Source organism: Mesocricetus auratus, unplaced genomic scaffold, assembly GCF_017639785.1.
Source record: "Mesocricetus auratus isolate SY011 unplaced genomic scaffold, BCM_Maur_2.0 Super-Scaffold_100676, whole genome shotgun sequence".
NCBI classification, from domain to species: domain Eukaryota; kingdom Metazoa; phylum Chordata; class Mammalia; order Rodentia; family Cricetidae; genus Mesocricetus; species Mesocricetus auratus.
Window position 1 is genome coordinate 86,741,601 of NW_024429266.1, and position 20,804 is coordinate 86,762,404.

Here is a 20,804-nt window from a genome sequence, read left to right on the forward strand (position 1 = left end):
TTCCATGTGAACTACTTCCTGGTACACTTTGGAGGTTTCTCCCTGAGGTCACATTGAAATTGAACTGTTGCTGCAACATGTTCTATGGGACAGGGTCCTCTCGGAGGTGATGAGAGTGAGGCTCTCATGACATTAACGGATAAATGCTGTTATCTCCAGGCTGGGCTAATAATAGGAGTAGCTCTGCTGCACAAGTAGATTCTTCTGTCTGCTCCCTTTCTTCATGCCCTCTCAACACGTGCCACACTCTGCCATGTCTGCAGTTATTAGGCTGTGAGAGGACTTCACAAAAAGCCTCAGAACTGGGCGATTTGTTCATGAAGCCCATCAGGGAACCAGAGGGCTGTCTTTAAGACACTTCACAGGACCACATGAGCCTGCTGGCTCCTTCGAGCTCTGCAGCAATGGTTCTATGGTTCCAAACTGAGGTTCTCAGCTGCTCATGCCAAAGCACAGTTCCCTCCCCAGATCTCCAGCAACACGCTCCTCCAGGTTGATCTACTGTACTGTGGGGCTTTCTCTCCCTAGAAAATGTTATTTCACAGTCTAGATAATACTTCATAAGTTCTGCTGTCTAATTGCTGCTGCTTTGGAACGTGGGTTTATTGTGTTTTGCTGTTGCTGTATGTTTCCTGAGACAGTTGTGTTCACAATCGTGGTCTTTCTGCCTCAACCTTGGGGTGCTGGGATTGCAGGGGTAGCTTTTGTTTGGTTATGGTGCTAGGGAGGAGACCCAGGGCCTTGTGCATGCTAGGCAAGTGCTTTACTTTGCTAAGCTACGGCCCCAGACCTACTTATATTTTAAGCAAATCATGTCTTTTCATATTTCTCCTATACTTCCAAACACTGTTTTTTTTTTCTATTTATTTTTAAAATTCTTGTATCTCCTAGTGGCCTGTGACCTAGGTTTGGTCCTCAGATGTGCCTTTGAACGACAGAGCCCAGGAATCTGCTTCCTTGCTCGTGAATGCTCACAATGGGGTTTTACCCTGGCCTCAGGAAATCTGATTTTTTTTTTGAATACTTATTTATGTATGAGTGCTCTATCTGTAAATATGCTTGCATGCCAGAAGAGGGCATCAGACTGCATTATGGTTTCTGGAAATTGAACTCAGGACCTCTGGAGGAGCAGCCAGTGCTCTTAACCTCTGAGCCACCTCTCCAGGCAATCTGCCTTTTAAAAACCTCCCCTTTCAAGTCTTCCTGAGTCCTTAAGCACTCTTTTCTTCCCCCTTCGGTTTCCAGAGCCTGCCAGTGACTCACCATTCTCTCCTCACCCTTGGTTTCCAAAGTGCTATCAGTGACTTTGCATTCCCTCTCTGCCCTTGGGTTTCTAGAGTCCTGCAGTGACTCAGCATTCTCTCCTTGTTTCTAGAGCCCTGCAGTGACTCAGCATTCTCTCCTTGTTTCTAGAGTCCTGCCAGTGACTCAGCATTCTCTCCTTGTTTCTAGAGTCCTGCCAGTGACTCAGCATTCTCTCCTTGTTTCTAGAGTCCTGCAGTGACTCAGCATTCTCTCCTTGTTTCTAGAGTCCTGCAGTGACTCAGCATTCTCTCCTTGTTTCTAGAGTCCTGCAGTGACTCAGCATTCTCTCCTTGTTTCCAGAGTCCTGCAGTGACTCAGCATTCTCTTTCTCTCATTAGTCTGTACTATGATCTGTTTGTTCTCTGCATCTTCAGCATCTCTCTTGGTGTTGTCTTCATTGTGACCATATAGAATCCACCATCTTTGTCTCCACCAGCACAGGAAGACATAATTGCATTGCAGACTGGTCACTGTTTACTCACTACCTTGAGATGGTGCTAGCAGTCTTTCTTTCATAAAACTCACATGTGTTCTCTATAAGTTTACAGAGGTATGTAATGCATTCTTAGTGCTCTCATCCTACCCTTCCTCATCTCCTTCCCTCTCCTGGCCCCTCCCTTCTTCCCTACTGCTCTCTTTCCCCACCATGTTTAGTTTCATTCGTGTTCCCCTGGTCTGACTAGGACCATCTATGCGGCCTTGGTACTGAACCTGTCTGCTGGAGCCTGGTAGGTTCACTAGTGGTTATACAACTTAAAATGGCTGCTCCTTCAGAGTCTATCAGCAGCCTATGACTCAAGGAATAGAGTCCCTCCTATCCATGACTGACTGCTGGGAGGACCTATGCTGTGCAGGTCTAGTATAGTAAGTAACACTAACGTGTATGTCTCTGCCTCACAGCATTTCCCAGGAGGCTGTTTCCCTTCCTTTAGTTCCATTTCACCTCCAAAGGGCATGTGGGACAGGTAGGGCACACGTGGGACTTGGGTCAGATGCAGCTTGTTCACACAGCAGTCAGGGTATTTCAGCCTGTGCAATACATCACCATACTTAGCTCAACATAATCCTAAGTATTCTTGGCGTGACTCACTTATTCCTCTTGAAACAGAGTCTAGCTACAGAAACAGGAGAAAACAATGGACACACGTATATGTGCCTGGGTGGGGACTTCACCTTCAGAGTCACCACCACCCTCGGGGCAGGGACAGAGTTAGGCTCACCTCCTCACATTTCTGCACGTGGTAGGCAATTACTTTGGAGGCAAGCTTCAGAGCTACACTCTGGATTTCAGATCTGGAAAAGGAAAGAAAATTAACACACACACCACACACACACTCAACAGTTATCATACACACAAGTTAAGCATCTGAGATAAGACAGGCTCTCATGTAACCTAAACCAGCCTCAAATTCACTATGTAGGCAATGCTGACCTTGAACTTGTGACCCTCTGCCCTCCACCTCTTCTGTGTTGGGATTATAGGTGTGTGCTATCCCACTGGCTTCTGTGCTGGGATTACAGGCGTGTGCTACCACGCTGGTTTTTGTGATGCTGGGAATCAAGGTCAGAGCTTTGCTGATTCGAGATATGCACTCAACCAAACAAGCTGCATTTAATATATTTTTTTTCACAAATGTTTATGGAGATAGTCTGCTTTGTAAATATTAATTTTTAATCTGACTATAGAATTCTTGTACCCTCTGGTCTATATGTGAAAACTTGGCACTGTTGATTACTGGGGTTTAGAACACAGTTGCTAGGCTGAGGCTTAGAGACTCAGTACCAGAGCCCTTAGGGGAGGACAGTGAGCAGGGTCCCTACTGGGTGACTGAAAGGGTCATACAGTCCACCAAGACTGCACAGAAGCCCTGGGGCAAACCTGTCTTTGGAAGCAATATCCATAGTCCAGATCAGGAACTCCTTTGGGGAGAGGTGAACACAGTGCTCTGTCTGGGGAAGCCATTCACTAGGGTTCATATGATAAAGAATCTTCAGAACCTGTGAGTCAAATCCAAGAAAGCAAGATAAAGAAACACACTGAGAAAACTCTTGTGGTCCTAAGTCAACATTGTTTATAACAAAGAGGGGAATCTATTTTCAAAAGGCCCCTAAACCCTAAAGTCCACTGATTACTTATTTCCTTTGTCACATCTTGGAGAAAGTGAGGCAGGGCAGAGCAATGACGAGCCTGCGGGTCCCTGGTGACCTGACATCAGCACTAGAAGCCTATATGGTCTCACACACCCTAGACTGAGCCAGATTCCCTTCCCTTTTCACTTTTTTAAGTACTCAGGTTAGCTTTGAACTCACTCTGTAGCTCAGATAGACCCCAGCCTCCTAAATATCTGAGATGTCAAGCCTGGAAATCTCACTTGTGTTCTGACCAGGCTTCCCAAGTATAGGTGCATCAGTCAAGACAACCTCTGAGATGTGTCATGGCCAATGGAGACCAGAAGTGACATCGGCTGTTTTCCTGACCATTCTGGAGGTCTCTCACTGCACTTGGAGCTTTCCCCAGGGATCCCATCTCCACCCCCTTGAGTGCTAGCATTACAGGTGTGCTGCGTTACCTAGTTGACACTTGCAGGGCTCCTCATGCTTGTGTGGCAAGCACTGTCCACTGTGCTATCTCTCCACCCCCACAGCTCATTCTCAATGATCTCTCCCAAAGACTGAGTGGCTCCACCTATAACTGATAAACCTTTACAAGCAGTACCACTGACCTCTTAGGGCTCTTCTATATGTAAAGCCAAGCAACACACAGGGCCCTGGTCTCAGGGATGCTAAGCTACCGCCTTTTGCCCCAGATGGCACAAGCCTGGCTGGCTTTCTTAATGCCTATCTTCCTGGTGACTCCCACATGAAGGTGGGACACAGAGGAGTGCCAGTGCAGCAGAGACCCTACCCGGCAGAAGCATCCTGGGTGGTTTTCCTTCATCGCCAACAGCAGGAACTCTTCTCCCATAGTACACAGCAATGGAGGTGGTCCCTTCTCTCCCAGTTCAGAGGACGTTACCCTTTCCAGCAGGGTATCAAGGGTTAGCAAGCGTACTTCAGGAAAGGAAGACTCCAGAAGCCGAGAGAAGGAGAAAGGAACGGCAATCGCCTGTCCTTCAGCCTCAGCCAGCGATGCCCACACTTGAGGGATGGCCAGTTTGGTGAGGCTCTGCAGGTACTGTGGCAGGCCTGGCACCTTGAAGGTCCAGGGGAACCCTGTAACCAACTCTGATGCCAAGACAATTCTTCTCACATCTTCCCAGAGGTCAAGGCCCTGCAGAGCTAGAAAGCAAGCAAAGAAACAAACAGAAAACTGAGAAAGAAGTAATATTTTCATCTGCTTTTCTAGGAAAGGGTACAGAAAAAGGGAGGCATCACACAAAAGGAACTCCTGCAGCTCTACTAGACACTCAACAGATGTAAACCAGTGACCTCCTGCTCCAGAAGCCTCAGAAGTGCCCAAGGGAAATGTCTGCACTTGGGTCCCTGTCAAGCACCCGAGGCTCTGGGGTGGATCCTGCAGTGACCTGAAGCACATGTCGCTGCTAGTATAACTAATTGTCACAAAGATTTTTTCAGAACTCCACTCATTGGCCTAATTCTGCCCTTCTGATTACAGACCTGTAGGTGTCTGCTCACCATTATTGTAAGCCGTCCCGTTTTCCTTATCATGACGGGGTTCCTCTTCCTGTTCTAGCTGTACTGCTACAGGCTGATCTCACCCTCTTTTAACTTGGATCACAGCATGGTCTTAAGCCCTGCATTATCCATCCAACAGGGCTGGATGCTCTGCACACCAGGTTACTGGCCTTACTGTTGGATCCTGATGTAGTCAGTGGAAGCCACAGCCTCCCTTTTCTCATGACTACCGAGAGGGGAGCTGCCTTGTACTAGGAACCCAGGTCAACTTGTTGGGTTTAATCCTTATTAAACCTTATCTACCTGTTAAGTTTCATGTTCTGCTTTTCGGTTGTGGAGAATTTTAAAATGTAGTGTTAGTTCTGATGCAAAACCATCTTGCCTGCTTCCTATGCGCTAAGTATTATATGGAATAGGACCACTGCCCTTAAGGGAATGGCTGTCATCTCTGAGACAGAAACATGGATGACCCATGACTCCCACATAATGGTGCAAACGAAGGTGGTGGCTCCATGAAAGCCCAGGGAGCCAGGTCACCTGAGCAGAGTGACCCATGGGGTGTTACAGGCTGTCTGCTTCACTAGAACACAGAATGTGAAGTAAGGAAGAAAGATGGCCAGGATGTGAGGTCCTCCCAGACGAGGGCAGACATAGGAGACGGTTCAGCACTCTGGGGTTACACACATTCTCTCTTGTAACAATGTACTTGGCAGCCTACTTCCTTAACCAGCATGTACTATGTACACCCCCCTTCAAACCACATACCTAAAACCTCAGCTTCTCAACCCAATGAACGTCCCCCTGCATCAGGCTACATGCGCTCCCATTTCTGAACAACATTTTAAGTTTCCCAGACCCTAGTGACACCCAAATTTAGGCAGTTTCTATTCAAGTGTACTGACAATATATCAAGGAATGAAGAATAGGAAGGCTGATTAGCCATGAACTGGCTTTGGTGCATGTGAAATAAGGCAAAATGATGTCTTCTAGTAAACTCTCAGGGAGAATACCCTATTTACCATTCTTATGCTGATCACAATTGGTGTACACAAATTTAACATCAATGCATAACTGAGGAGACATGCTCACCAGGAGAAACATGGATATATGACCTAATCTGTCAGCCAAAATAGAGCAGATTCAAACCACACGCCCGAGTAACCAACTCTTCCATCCTCTAGACCCCATATGATGAGACTCCAGGGTGTGGCTTGAGGCCTTTCAGTACCCTTACCCATGCAGCCCACTGCCAACCTGACAGTGTCTCCCTCTATAACATGCACTATTGCTTTGCTCCCAGTAAAGTTATTTGGCTTCTATTGCAAATTTTCCTGAGTCCTGACTTCCAATTCTTTGGTTAAGAGACCAAGAATGGAGGCCAGAGAGATGGCTCAGTGGTTAAGAGCAACAGCTGCTCTTGGAGCAGACCTGGGTTCAGTTCCTGCCCTCACATGGTAGCTTACAACTGTGTTTAATTCAACTTCTGTAGGCACCCGGCACAATTGCTGTACATAAATAAATACATCCTATGGATGGAAACAGGCCCAGACTCTTATCACTGGTATGAAGACTGTGTAAAAGAATGTACATATTCTGTAGGTAAGAGAATGCCACTGGGGAGCTGATTACCTATCTGTCTACTGTTCATTTAAAAATATTTTAATTTTTGTATATGAGTGTTTCGCCTGAATGTTTGTGCACCACATGTATACAGTGCTTACAGAGGTCAGAAAAGGGTGCTGGATCTCCTGGAACTGGAGTTACAGATGGTTGTGAGCCACCATGTGGGTGCCGAACCCAGGTCCTCTGCAGGAGCAGCAGGTACTCTTAACTACCATGATATCTCTCCAGTCCTATCTAATGTTTCTGGAAAAAAGGATGACACTGAAATCCTTGATCTTCCTGTTGAAGCTGCCTAAGGTTCAGGTTGTGGGTTAGCGTGTGATCCTTCACCCTAACCTCCAGAGTACTTGCAGGTGTGTGCCGACACATCTGCAGAGAGGGTTTTAATGGTCAGGAGGAGACCTTGCTCACTCAAGTCTTTTTATTGCTAAGGGGGTAGTATTACAGCAGGGAAACCAGGGGAAAGACTACTACAGTACCCCATGCCTATTATCTCAGCTCTCAGGAGGTAGATCAGGAGTTCAAGGAAAGCCACAAAGAAAGAACCCTTGCAGTGGTTTTAAAGAAAATGGCCCCCAAAGGGAGTAGCACTGTTAGGAGGTGTGGCTTTGTTGGAGTAGGTGTGGCCTTGCTGGAGGAAGTGTGTCACTGTGGAGGCGGGCTTTGAGGTCTCATATATGCTCAAGCCACACCCAGTGTTTCAGATCACTTCCTGTTGCCTGCAACAGGACTCTCAGCCAATTCACCAGCACCATGTCCAACCACACGCTGCATGTCCCACCATGATGGTAATGGACTAAACCTCTGAGCTGTATGCAAACCACTGCTACTAAATGCTTTCCTTTCTAAGAGTTGCTGTGGCCACTGTGTCTCTTCACAACAATAGACACCCTAGCTAAGAGACCACCCCTGCCCCCAGTAGTCCAGGATGCAACTGTAAGGCCTCAAGGGAAAAGCTACATGATTTGAATGTTTCCTCTGAAACGTCTGTTGAAGAGGATTGCCACTGGGATGGCATCAAGAAGTCCATTGCTGGTTTTGCTTTTTCAGACATTGCCTCTTTCTGGAGCCCAAGCTGGCCTGGGATTCAGGGTAATCCTCCTGCTGTAGCTCCCTGTGCTGGGATCACAGGTGTGCACCTCCACGGCTGGATTAAGAGGGGAGCTTTTCAGAGGCGATTAGGCACAAGGGACTAAGTGTGTTATTCATAAATTGGACCCTCTCTTGTTCTTTTGGTTTTGTGAATGCTCAGGTGTCCTGTCCTGTCACTCCCTCCGCAGTTGCCACCCCCAGCTCTGGACTTCTAAGTCTCCTGTACTGTAAGTTAAAGGATGGGATGCTCTCCCCCGCCCCCCAGTTCTGGACTTCTAAGCCTCTGTCTGGTACTTCCATCAGTTCTAACGCACCCAGACTGGGGTGTTCTTTCTTATAGCAGCAGAAAGATGGACTAAGATGGAATGGACAGGGAAAAAGATGGCTTAAGGACTGATGTGGTAAAGAATCTGGGGCCAACTTAAGGGAGCACTATGTTTCTCCCAGGACCCAGTTCTTCATACAACATTTCCATCACCTAACAGAGGTTGGGTGGCCTCAGTGTCACAGGATGCTGTAAGTATCACAACCAGATAGTTAACAACCTCACTAGGCCAGGCAGGAGACAGAGATCTGCTGTGAATGTTTGCACCTGCCTTCCATTCCGCTCAGGTCAGAGCAGTTTCTCTCTGGTTCTAGTCGTCCGCAGTTATGTCTGTTCTGAGGGCTTCATCTACAAGAACATCAGGGGAGATTCATCTGGCCCCTTGTTGAAATTCAGATAGCCTACCAACAGCATTCTCCAAGACTGTCAGGAAGGCAAATGAGCTTACCCTGGGACAGCTTGCCTGGGGCTTTCAGGACACAAAGCAGCAAATATCTGACAGCTCAGTGTAGCTCAATGGACTCTGCTGACTTTAGCGAACCATAGTAAACAGGAAGGTGAGAGTAAGTTAATGCTTAGAAATGCTTTGGACTTAAAAGATCCACACAAACTTAGAATTAAAACAAGGAATATTTACATAATATTTCAAAAACCAGCCTGACCTAGAAGGTATTCCAGTGTGATGAGGGGATGTGGTGGTTAGTTTGAACTTGCAACAGCTCTCCCTGGGGAAGAGACTCTCAGTTGAAGAACCCCATCAGGGTGGCCTGTAGGAGACGGCCTTGATAATTACCTGGATATGTGGCACTGTACCAGCGGCTGGGTCCTGAACTTGTGAGAGTAAACCCAGCCGGCTGAAGGAGCAGTAGGAAGCAGGCAGCACTGCTGGGCCTGAGCCCAGCAATGGGCACTCAGGAAAGTCCCTGCTTTGACTTCTCTGTAACCTGGGATTATAAACTAAGACAAACCTTTTCTTCCCTACCAGGCTTTTGGTTAGGGTGCTTTTATCACAGTAACAGGAATGAAACTAGACCGGGGCCACTACCATTGGCCATGTGTAACACTTCTGACTAAGGTCTGAGCATCCACACAAAGAGGAAGCCCCTGGCAGCTGGGATCCTTAGCTTGTTCCCACGGGGTGGAGAAGAACTCCATTTCTCTGTCTTCTGGTGCCACTGCCTACCCTTGTCACCTGTTGCACTGTAAGGACAGCATTTCACTGAAGGGAAGCCAGAAACATGGCTGGGAGATCTGCTCCTAAAAAGGGGGTGGAGAGACGGCTTAGAGGGCAAGAGCATTTGTGGCTCACACAGAGGGCCCAGTTTTGGTTTCTAGCACCTACGTAGAAGGTGGCTCATAACCATCTGTAACTTCAATTCCAGGGGACCCAAGGGCACTAGGCACTTACGTGGTGCATATATACACATACAGGAAACTCATTCTTACACACAAACCAATAAATCTTTAAAAAAAAAGTCATCAAGAGCCAAGGTGTTGGTACACGCCTATGATTCCAACAGGGTGAAGGCTGAGGCAGAAGGACAGCAGGTCCAGGCTAGCCTGTGCTACACAGGAAGACCTTATTTCAGAAAACCATACCAAATCAATAAAACCCAAATATAATTGGAACTGAGACTGCTTGGATTATCTTATATAATTTTTTGGAGGAATCAATTATCTGTAGGGGATGTTCCAGGTAGAATGTGTGGTCTCCTGGACTCCAGGGTGGGGCACCCAGAACCAGATTGCTTCCTCTGGGGTCTTGCCAAGTCCTTGGATGGGGGGAGGGGGGATGGCATGTTCAGGAGGGTCCCTGGGGTACAGATACCCTGTTTTCCTTGCTGGTGGAGTTGATGCACTGAGTAGTCTTGGAACACACAATGATTCAGTCTTGACAAGGAGAACAATCTATCACAAAAGAGCCTTAAGACTAAAGGGGAGTAAAAGTCATGCACACAGTATTGAAAAGGCAACTGTAAAGCCAGGCGTTGGTGGTGCACACCTTTAGTCCCAGCACTGGGGAGGCAGAGGCAGGCGGATCTCTGTGAGTTCGAGGCCAGCCTGGTCTACAAGAGCTAGTTCCAGGACAGGCTCCAAAGCCACAGAGAAACTTTGTCTCGAACCCCCCCAAAAAAAGAAAGAAAAGTAAGAAAAAAAAAAAAAAAGAAATGTCAACCACCCAGACACACATCCCGGCTTTGAGTTGCCACTCCCCAACTATGACCCATCTATAACCTGCTGGAGAGTGTGAAGGGACTGGTTCAACGGAGCCACAGCTGCAGGATCTCCATGACTTGGGGCAACAGCAAGATATCCAAGAGGAGTTTCGGTAAGGGTCCAGTATTGATGCTGCACCAGAAGCCACAAGCCTTAAACCCAACCAACAATTCATTACACAATGAACACTTTCAGGTAACGCTGTCTGGACAAAAGGGTACTGCATGACACACTGCATCTCCCAATGCCACTAAGATGAATGGAGAGGTGGGAAAGATGGAGGAACGAAGTGTTTGCTTTGATTTTTGTTTGTTGTTTTGAGACAGGGTCTCTCTGTATAACAGCCCTGATTGACCTTGAACTCACTTACTCTGTAGACCAGACTGTTTGTTTCTTATTATTTCTTTTTTAGTTTTCCTTTGGGGGGACACCACAAGGGTGGAGGGCAGTTTCGGAGGGGCTGGGAAATGAGTGGGATTCAGGTGCATGGTGTAAAATTCCCAAAGACCAATAAAAATTATGTTAATAAAAAAACCCTCAAATGTCTACTGTCCTAAAATTGCTAGTGACTCACAGGAGTCAGTTGTTGAGTATTTAAGTACCATGTACTGTTTTATTATTATAAAATACTGTATACCTATATATAACATTATGAATAAGAATTGCTTTTAAAATTGACACTGTTGGGTGTTTTTCTATCTATTTAACAACTCATGAATAAGGCAGACTCTACTATTATTATTCCATTTTTACAGATGAGTAAGAGAGAGAGGTTAAATTATTTACCCCAGTCACCAATGAAACAATAGGTAATGTGTCGGTGAGTCTTATGTCAATACACAAGCTAGAGTCACTGGAAAGGAGGGGCCACAATTGAGAGAATGCCTCCATAAGATCTGGCTGTAAGGCATTTCTTAATTAGTGATTGATGGGTGAGGGACCACCTATTGGGGATGGTGCCATGCCTGTGGTCCTGGAAGAAACCAGGCTGAGCAAGCCACAAGGAGCAAGCCAGTAAGCAGAGCTTCTCTATGGCCTCTGCATCAGCTCCTGCCTCTAGGTTCCTGCACTGTTTGAGTTCCTGTCCTGACTTCCTTCAATGATGAACAGTGACGTGGAAGTATAAGCCAAATAAACCCTTTCCTACCCAACCTGCTTTTGGTTGTGGTGTTTTATCATAGCAATAGTAACTCAACTAAGACAGTTAAAGAGAACATAAAGGCTGGAAGAAAGACCAAAAAGAAGGCAATAGGTACTACTGAGAAACGTTAAAAAATGTCTTTGGGAGCTATAGAGATGGCTCAGTGGTTAAGAGCACTTGCTGTTCTTGCAGAGGACCTGAGTTCAATTCCCAGCAACCATATCAGATCCTCTGGAGGAGGATCTGACCTCTCTTTTGGCTTCTGCAGGCACCACATGTGCATACACAGAAACACAGACAGACAGACAGACATACACACACACAACTGACATAAACTTTAAAAAAATCTTTGTTAAAAAGCAGCTCTACTGGGAGTGCTTAGGTGAGAACAGATGGAAGGTGATCTAGGGCCGTCCAAGGGGTCTGCTTTACGTCTGTACCATGAGATAGAAAAGCATTAGATTACATTCATGTTGTCCTTTCTCCAGATTACTGCTTAGAAAAAAAATACTACGTTGTACAACAACTGTGACACAAAGGGATACCAGAGCTAAGCTTTCCTTCAAAACTCATTTCACTTATTATCATGGTGGGGGTGCAAATACGCGCACCAGCGCGCACGCGCGCGCACACACACACACACACACACACACACACACACACACACACACACACACACACACACACACGGAGCCAGAGGCCAACCTTGTAATGCTGATTCTCGCCTTTTACTCTGACATGGGCTCCAGGGATCCGACTCAGGTTTGTGCGGCAAGCAGCTCTATCATCTCCCTGGAGGAATCAGTCTTACTCTGTTTTAGCTAATTAACCAATAACTAATTTCTGGGACAAGGTCTCAGGTAGCCCATACTGGCCCTACACAGCAGAAGGTCATCCTCCAAATTCTCTGATGCTGGGGTTGCAGACTGCATCATCACACCGGAGTTACACAGTGCTAGAGTCTGAAGCAGGGCTTTAGTCATGTCAGACAAGCACTCTACAAACTGAGGTTTGGTCCAAACACTAAGCTCCCAAGTACTAGGATCACATGTGTGAGCCACTGTGCCTGGCCAAGCCACAGACCCAGTTCTTACTGAGGAAGTCACACCTCTGGCCCTTACAGGTGCCGTTGCAGCTGCACCTGTTGCTGACCCAGGTATTTTGAAAACCACAGTCTGCATGCAGACGCACACACATACACTAGGATCCTAGCAGGTTTGGATTCTGCTGGTTTCAGGTTGTACAGATTACTATAAGATGCTGACAGGTGATTCTGTGTTGTGTCCCAGCCAAGAGGCACACACTACAGAACTCTCCCAGGGGTTTGCTGGGTATATGAGTGGATAGGCAGGAATTGCAACTCAGCAAAGTACAGCTGATGCTAGCTTGGTACTTCCCAGAAGGGAAGAGGAAGGACATTCACCGTGGTGTATTTTCTCTCTAGGGAGGGTGTTACTAAGAATTCGTAAGAACGATCAAAAGCTGCTGGCAGGCACTGGGGCAGTGGGGCCTTCAACAGTACTGACGCTAGCTCCCCACATACAGTTTTGCTCTTGTTCTGGGCCTCTTTTAAGACTCAGATGTAGCAGTGAATTAAAAAGACCAGCCTCTGCTTGCATGGAGGTCCCATGGGTGGAAATTGTAGAAACTGCCCCCACTGTGTTCCAGAACCGAGTGAGGGGGCCTCTGGGAGAACCAGGAGACTGGAGGGAGTGAGGGGTGTCCAACATTTGAATATGAGCAACTGCAGAGATAACAAAGAATTCCTTTCCTGCAGTGGTTCTCAGCCCAGGGAGCGTGTGAAACTCACCATGGAGATTTAGGAAAAACATGTTCAGGGACACTTGATCACATGTCTGGGAGAGTCTTAGCAGTTTAGTTTCAAAATGACCCGGGTCATTGTGGTGTGCATCTGGGACTGACAGCTACTGTTACTGTCTGGTGGCTCCACACAGACTGCAGAGCTCTCGGGCAAAATGAGGATTGTGTCTTGGGGTGTCAAAGGCAGTTCAAAATCTATTTCAACACTCGGTACTTATATTTTCATTTTTTTGCCCACCTTTCTTCAGCACGGCACAAAAAAACTGACATAGCTCGCTCGTCTGAAGCTCAACACCTTTTCTAGCAGGCAGTGATTTCAAAGTGTAGCTTTTCTGTTTGTCATCTCAGACTTGATTGCTTTGGGTTTCTTCTTCCTTGGGAGGCCACCATCTCACTGCAAGGATCAAGTCCTTGTATAACTGGCCCTACTGTATTTGTAGTAGGCCCAGAGGGTTTTGGCAATCCATTTTGAGTGGGACTTTTCCAGGCCTTCCTTGTTGGGAAGTCTCTGCATGCTCCCGCCAGTGCACACAGCCCTGTCACTCAAGAGCGTGCAACTGAGCCTCACATTCGGTCTGAGTTCATCTTTAGTTATGGTTTTGTTTGCTCGTTTGTCCTTAGGATAATGGCTTAACGGCTGGATTCACAGAAGGACATCACCTCCCGCTGTGTTATGTCCTGCCTCATTGGAGAAAAACTCGACAATAAAACATTGGGCCTAATAGCTCATACCTGTAATTCTAGCACTTTGATGGCTAAGGCAGAGGGATTGCTATGAGTTCCAGGTTAGCCTGGGCTACAAAATGAAACTGATTCTGCCTTAAAAATACAAAACAAAGTCATAAGTAATAGAGCAGACAGCTATACATAGCCAATTAAAAATGTTTTATTTATTTATTTAGTGTGTGTGTGTGCGTGTGTGTGTGTGTGTGTGTGTGTGTGTGTGTGTGTGTGTGTGTGTGTGTGTGTGTCTAGAATTTGGCACCAGACCCCACGAGGCTGGAGCTACAGTCACAGTAAGCTGCCAGTTGTGGGTGCTGGGAACCAAACCTCTGTAAGAGCAGCATGTGCTCTTAACTATCAAGTCACCTCTCTAGTCCAGTTGCAGACTTTTATTTTGCAAAGTAACTGCTAAAAAGCTATAATTAGTCAGGTGTGGTGGTATACTACTGGAACCCCAGTGCTTAGGGGAAGGCAGGAGAATCAGGAGTTCAAAGCTATTATGGGTTATATCCTGTCTCAAAAAACAAACTGAACCAAACCAAACCAAAAGAATCAAACTCTACTATTATCTGGGCATGGTAGCTAATCCATTTGTATAATTCCAGCACTTGGGAGGCTAAGGCAGGAGAATCATAGCAAGTTTAAGGTTATCCTGGGCTATGTAGAATTCCAGGCCAATCTGAGCTATAGAATAAGAACCTGTCAACAAAGACAACCCAAGCACAACAAAATACCCCACCACACACATCATCACACAGAAGAGGAAATGGAACCACATAGTGCCACTGCAAACCGTTTTCTAGTTCTGGGGGTTGGGCCTGGAGTCTTGTTCATGCCAGGCAAGAAGATTACCACTAGGTTATACCTCTATACCTAAGGGAGCGGAAACAACTCGCCTTAAGGTTTCATCAAGGTCTGGAGAAGCATTGCCAGAGCCAGCACTGGGAGCGGCAGCTCTAGGGAAGCTGACATTTGCAAAGCTCAACTCTCTTGAACATACATTTCTCAGGGAGGAATGAAGGAGTCCTCACCCCATGAGTCATGTCCGTGTGCGGCTCAGCAGTCATTCACCCTATGTCCTCACCACCTGAGCAGCGCTCAGTTCCCAGGCTGCGGGTTTCAGTATTATCTTGCACCCAGAACAATGGAGCCTGAGTTAGCAGAGAAGCTCAGATCTGCCATTCCTAACTTGTCAGGTCAGGGACGCCGACACTGACAGATGACTTAGCAAGAGCTAATCTCAGCAGCAGGCTTATAAATCATCAAAAGGTCTGAGCTACACATACAGGTTTATCAAAATGCCCCTGAGACAGAGCTCGCTGTGCTGCCCAAGTCGGCCTTGAACTCCTTCTTCAGTTTTTCAATCAGAGGGGATTATAGCAGTGCAGCACTACATACACCTGGATCAAAGCTTCTTTTAAAAAGTCAATATAAAGCTGACGCTTGCAAAGCTCAGGTGTGGTAACACACACCCGCAACCTCAGTATATGGAAGACTGAGACAAGGTCATGAGTTCAAGGCCAGCTTGGACTAGATGGCAACAACCCCCCCCCCACCCACACACAGGTCAGTCGGTAGAGTGTATGGCACTATACATGAGGTCCTGGGTTCAAGCCTTCTACCTGAAATGAATACCTCTTCCACACACCCCAAAGCCCAAATAGAAGATGTGTATTAATTTTAACAAGGGTATTCTGAAAAACTGTGGCTGACATCAATCATGCTACATGATTATGAATACAATGGGATTACAGCATAAAGATAATTAATTTGAGGGGGTAAGAAGGGAAGAAGAGAGTGAGGGGAGGGGAGGAGGGAGGAAGTGAGAATGAACACAATTAACGGGCAAGCCAATTCTAAGAGGACTAGGACTCTCACATTTTAATTGTTCACCCCAGAGTTTCTGATTCAGTAAGACCCTGCCAGTCTGTTTTCTAGCACATTCCCAGGTACTGCTGATGCTGTGGAGTGGCAGGGACCACACATACTTTACCCTGGTCCACCTGAGGTCATGTGAACTTCTTGGTGTCAACACTTGTCCTGCTGAATGGGATTCTGGTGTCTAAATGGTGTTTACTTTGGCAGGGTGTCCCCTCACAGAAACCAACTCCTTGCCTAGTTCTCAGCCACAGAGGTCCAGAGCACATACAGTTCCTCGTCTTCCCTGTAATGTCACTCTACAAAGTATCCCATCAGTCCCATGCAGAGCTGACCACAAGACAAAGGCCAAGAAGAAAAAGCTGGACAGGCCTGGAGTGAGGTTTGCTTGGTCCTGGCAAAGACGGTTCCAGGGGAGTCATAGCAGCCTAGTGACAAGGGCAAAGATGGTGACAGGGGAGTCATAGCAGCCTAGTGACATGCTGCAATCCAGAGGCACGGATGGGGAAGGATCCTCCTCCAGAGAGACAAGGACCAACAAACAGAACGGAGACTCGAGTGGCCAGTGAGCAGGTCACAGTGACACTCACTGTGTTACTCTGGGGGCTCACCTGCCACAGAGACGCAGAGGCTCTTATACTCCCTGACCTTGCATATGCTCCTGCCACCTCAGATGAGTAAGTCTGTTCCATATGTTGCAAAGGCTCCGAATTCTCTGATGCTGCTAGGCTGATACTAGTTTGCAGATATGCTGGGGATATGGCTGCACTTGATCCCCAGCACCGAAAAAACTGGGAGAGGGGTCTACACCTGTAATCCCAGCACTGGAGAGGTGCGAGCTGGAGGATCATAAGCTCAAGGTCACTTGGCTGTGTGGTGGGTTCAAGGGCACCCTGGGATATACAAGACCCTACCTTCACACCCCCAAAAGTCTGCAGATGTAACTGTCCTAAGCTTTTTCCCGAATCCCATAAAGGAGGGACTCAGAGAGTCTCCACGTGCAGTGGGGTGTCCCACCTTCTCTCAGGTCAGTGAGCTCTACAATCTGAGCCAAATGAAGTTCTTTTGTGAAATGGCTGATAAACTGGTCTAAAAATAAAAAGCTGATAATTTGTACTCTGTGAATGTTAATGTCTTGTTATGCAATTTCTCAGTAAAAAAAACAAACAAAACAAAACAAAAACGATACTTGTACAGAACAGGAAACCATAGGAACTACAACAACAGCAAAATCAACTGATTTATTAATTCTTGGCTTCTCCTTATCAAAGGGAAATTCCATTCCTCTGTCTAACCCCACCTCTCCCAGTAAACTGTAATCCTGACCCCAAAGGCCCTTTCAGTTACAAACATGGAAAAGGACCTGGGAGAGGACTTGGAGACAGGTCTTCTCTGTTTCTTTCTTGCCAGATTTTGTTTCTGGCTCTCTGACATCCTTCAAAGATGCAGAGAGAGGTATAGACCACATCACAAATCTGGCCCTCTGGGAATATTCCCTTTTCTCTTGTGTGCTAACTAGTTGTATGTCAATTTGACATAAGCTAAAGACATTGGAGAGGAGGAACCTCAGCTGAGAAAATGCCTTCATAAGATCCAGCTGTGGGCCAGTCTGAAAGACATTTTTTAAATTAGTGATTGATGGGGGCGGGCCCAGCTCATTATGGGTGGTGCCATCCCTAAGCTGATGGTCCTGGGTTCTATAAGAAAGCAGACTGAGCAGGCCATGGAGACTCCTCCATGGCCTGCTGCATCAGCTCCTGCCTCCAGGTTCCTGCCGTGATTTCCTTTATTAAAGAACAGTGACATAGAAGTATAAGCCAAATGAATCATTTCCTCACCAACTTGATTTTGGTCTTGTGTTTCACAGCAGCAAAAGTAATTGGAACTAGGATACTTTGGTTGTCCATATGGTTTCAGAATCATAGGTCTCCTTCTCAATCCCCAGGACATCATGTTTTAGGCATGGAACTCTCTATGTAACTGAGGACAGTCTTGAACTTCATACCTTCCTGCCTGAATTGCACGCACTAGCATTGCAGGCTTGTGCACCAGGGACAGCTCAGAGGCAGGTATGTTTAAACAGAGGACTCTTATGTGCTGAAGGGGATAGAGGATGTCTTCTATACTAGTTGAAGAACACTTGTTAAGCCATAAACCAAGAACACAGAGTCCAGAAAAGGTAAGTGCATCAGGTCCTTTTAACTTCTTCCTTCCACCTCCATTCCACCCAGCCTTTGCCCATCTCAGGGAGCAAATCAGGAAATATCGTGGGTAAACACACAAACTACAAACACAAACTTGCAGTTACTTCCCAACATAGACTGCTTCTGTTTCTTCAAAGAATTGTCCTGCAGTTGCAGGACGGGAAGGAGTTTGCCCCATCATAATATCCTAGCACCCCTTTAAGTTAACCTGTTTCTCACACTGGATTTCAGACTTCTCTGACATCTTGAGGCAACCAGAGACAGCATGAAAAGCACTCTGAGGACAGCTGGGTGGACAGATTCCTCTCAGTACCTGGGCCTACTTCTGTCAACCACTTCAGCCCCTTCCCAGTGTTACAAGGCAGTCTGGAGACTGCCTGGGCTCTGACCTGTGCACCTTGGGACCAAAGAGGTCTCTGGCAGCACTGGATCGCAAAGAAACTGCAGGAGGTGTGGTCTGCAAGGAGGGGCTCCCAGCTGGGAAGTCTAGCAGAATTTGGTTGGGCTGTGAAGAACAGCATGGAGGGAGGAGTTCAAGGGTCCCTGCCAGTTGAGCTTCAGGAGGAAAGCCTGGGGTAAGTGCACCCAACATTACTGTTTGCATGTCCGCCACCAAAACTCACAGTGAAATTTCATCTCCACACGAGGCAGTAAGAGGGTGGAAATTTAACTGGGTGGTAACAATCATCAGAGGAAGCTGTCAACACTAGTTGTCCTCTGCCGTGGATGACAGCGCAGTACAACTGCTCCAGGTGCTGACACCACGTTCTTTCACTTCTAAAACTATGAGCAACCCAGCCAGCCAACCAGCCAACCAACTAGCCAGCCAGCCAGCCAGTCAAGCAACTAACCAACCAGTCAACCAACCAGCCAGCCAACCAACCAACCACCCAAACAAAATCCTACTAAGTTTTAGAAGAAAGTATGAAAGAATATCTTTGTGACATCAAGATAACAAACTAGGGGACAAAAAAAGTACAAAACAGCTGGGTGTTGGTGGCGCACACCTTTAATCCCAGCACTTGGGAGGCAGAGGCAGGTGGATCTCTGTGAGTTCGAGGCCAGCCTGGTCTACAAGAGCTAGTTCTAGGACCGCCTCCAAAACAACACATAGAAACCCTGTCTCAAAAAAACCAAAAAAAAAAAAAAAAAAAAAAAAAAGCACAAAACATCCAGGGATGATGGTGCACACTTATTATCCTCCCACTCTGGAGAAGGCAGGAAGATGGTTCAAAGACAGCTGGGACTGTGCTATGAGTTCTAAGTCAGCCTATGCTATACAAGAGACCCTGATTAAACCAAACATCAATCAACCAACCAATCAAATAAAACAAAAAAACAAAACACGTGCTTCCATAAAGAAGGAAGGAAGAAAGGGAGGGAGTAAGGGAAGGAGAGAGAGAGAGGAGGGAAGGAGAGGGGGAGGGAGGGAGAGGAAGGAAAGAAAAAAAAAGAAAACCAACTGGAATCATGAAAATTAAGAATGCGTGCTCTTCAAAGACACTGTTAAGGAAATGAAAATGAAAGTCACAGACAGGAAAAAACTATTCCTTCTATATCTAGAAGAAACTCACATGGAGAATAAGAAATAAAGCCTCAGGCCTACCAGATGACTAGGTAGATAAAGACTCTTCCTGCCAAGTGAACGCCCTGAGTCAGATTCCCAGAGCCACATGGTGGAAGGAAAGAACCGACTCCAAGAAAAATCAAAGTGTGAATGTTCAGAGCTCCATCTTGGACAGATATCCAGCATGTCCACAGACTGTTGATACACAAACTACGCATTAGAATACTAACTTAGCATGTAAAAAGTCACAGCTCACATCGAATGAACACAACAAGAATAAAAATCCTACTCTTAGAGTCTGTGACATGGCAGCTTATGCCTGCAATCCCAGCACTTGGGAAGCTCAGGCAGAGGATTACTGTGAGTTAGTGGCTAGCCTGGGTCATGTAGACCAGCCTGAGCTACACAGTGAGATCTTGTCTCAAAATACAAAATAAAAAAAGAAAGGAGATCATCAACTTGACAGACACAGAACACTGCACTTGTCAATATTTGACACCCTTTTAGTATTTAAAAAAAAGTCAACCAATTGGAAACAGAGACTTCATAGTTTGACAAAGACATTCATGAAAACCCACAGCTAGCATCATCTAGCCTGAGATCAGGAACAAGACAAGGATGCCTGCTCCTAACATTCCTGTCTTCATAATGTCCCAGGGATTCTAGTTGGAGGAACTAGGCAAGAATAAACAAAAAGCATCCAAGTTGAAATAAAGAAGTTAAAAACTATTTCTATTGCAAATGACATGGTCTTGGATATAGAAAACCCTAAGGGATTCACACCACACTTCCATACCCCCACATGCTAACCAAAGTTAATACATGAGCTCATAAAAGCTGCAGGACAAAAGATCAGCAATGAAGACACACATGGTGTGGATGCTAAAAACTAGAGAACATCCCTAACAAACAAAATAAATCATTGGAGACTTACATTTTGAGACAAGAGTGTCATGTAGCCCTGGATGGCTTCAAACTGTAGTTGAAGATGGCCCCTGATTCTTCTACCTCTATCTCCTGAGTGCAGGGATCACAGGTATATGCCACCATGATCAAGTTTATAAAATCCTGGATATCAAACTTGGGGCTTATCCATGCCAGGCAAGCATTCTACCAACTGAGCTACATCTTGAGTCCCCTAGGACAGAGACTTCTGAGTCAGTGGAAAGTCCTTCTCAGTTCATTGATCTGAAAATACTATTGTTATGATGGTAATACTCCTCAAACTGACCTAACACATTCAACGCAATCCCTACCAAACTCCAGTTGGCT

General features: G+C 46.4%; 1 protein-coding gene across 2 annotated transcripts in view; it reads right to left on the reverse strand.

Moving 5' to 3' along the window:
- Thada (THADA armadillo repeat containing) overlaps nt 1-20,804 on the reverse strand; it is a 285,813-nt gene that overhangs the window by 41,866 nt on the left and 223,143 nt on the right. For both annotated transcript variants that reach the window (XM_040738715.1, XM_040738714.1), the window contains exons 32-34: nt 4,211-4,584; nt 3,185-3,303; nt 2,526-2,598 (exon numbers count right to left, since the gene is read on the reverse strand). In XM_040738715.1, the coding sequence (XP_040594649.1) occupies nt 2,526-2,598; nt 3,185-3,303; nt 4,211-4,584 (566 nt within the window). The remainder of the gene's footprint in view (nt 1-2,525; nt 2,599-3,184; nt 3,304-4,210; nt 4,585-20,804) is intronic.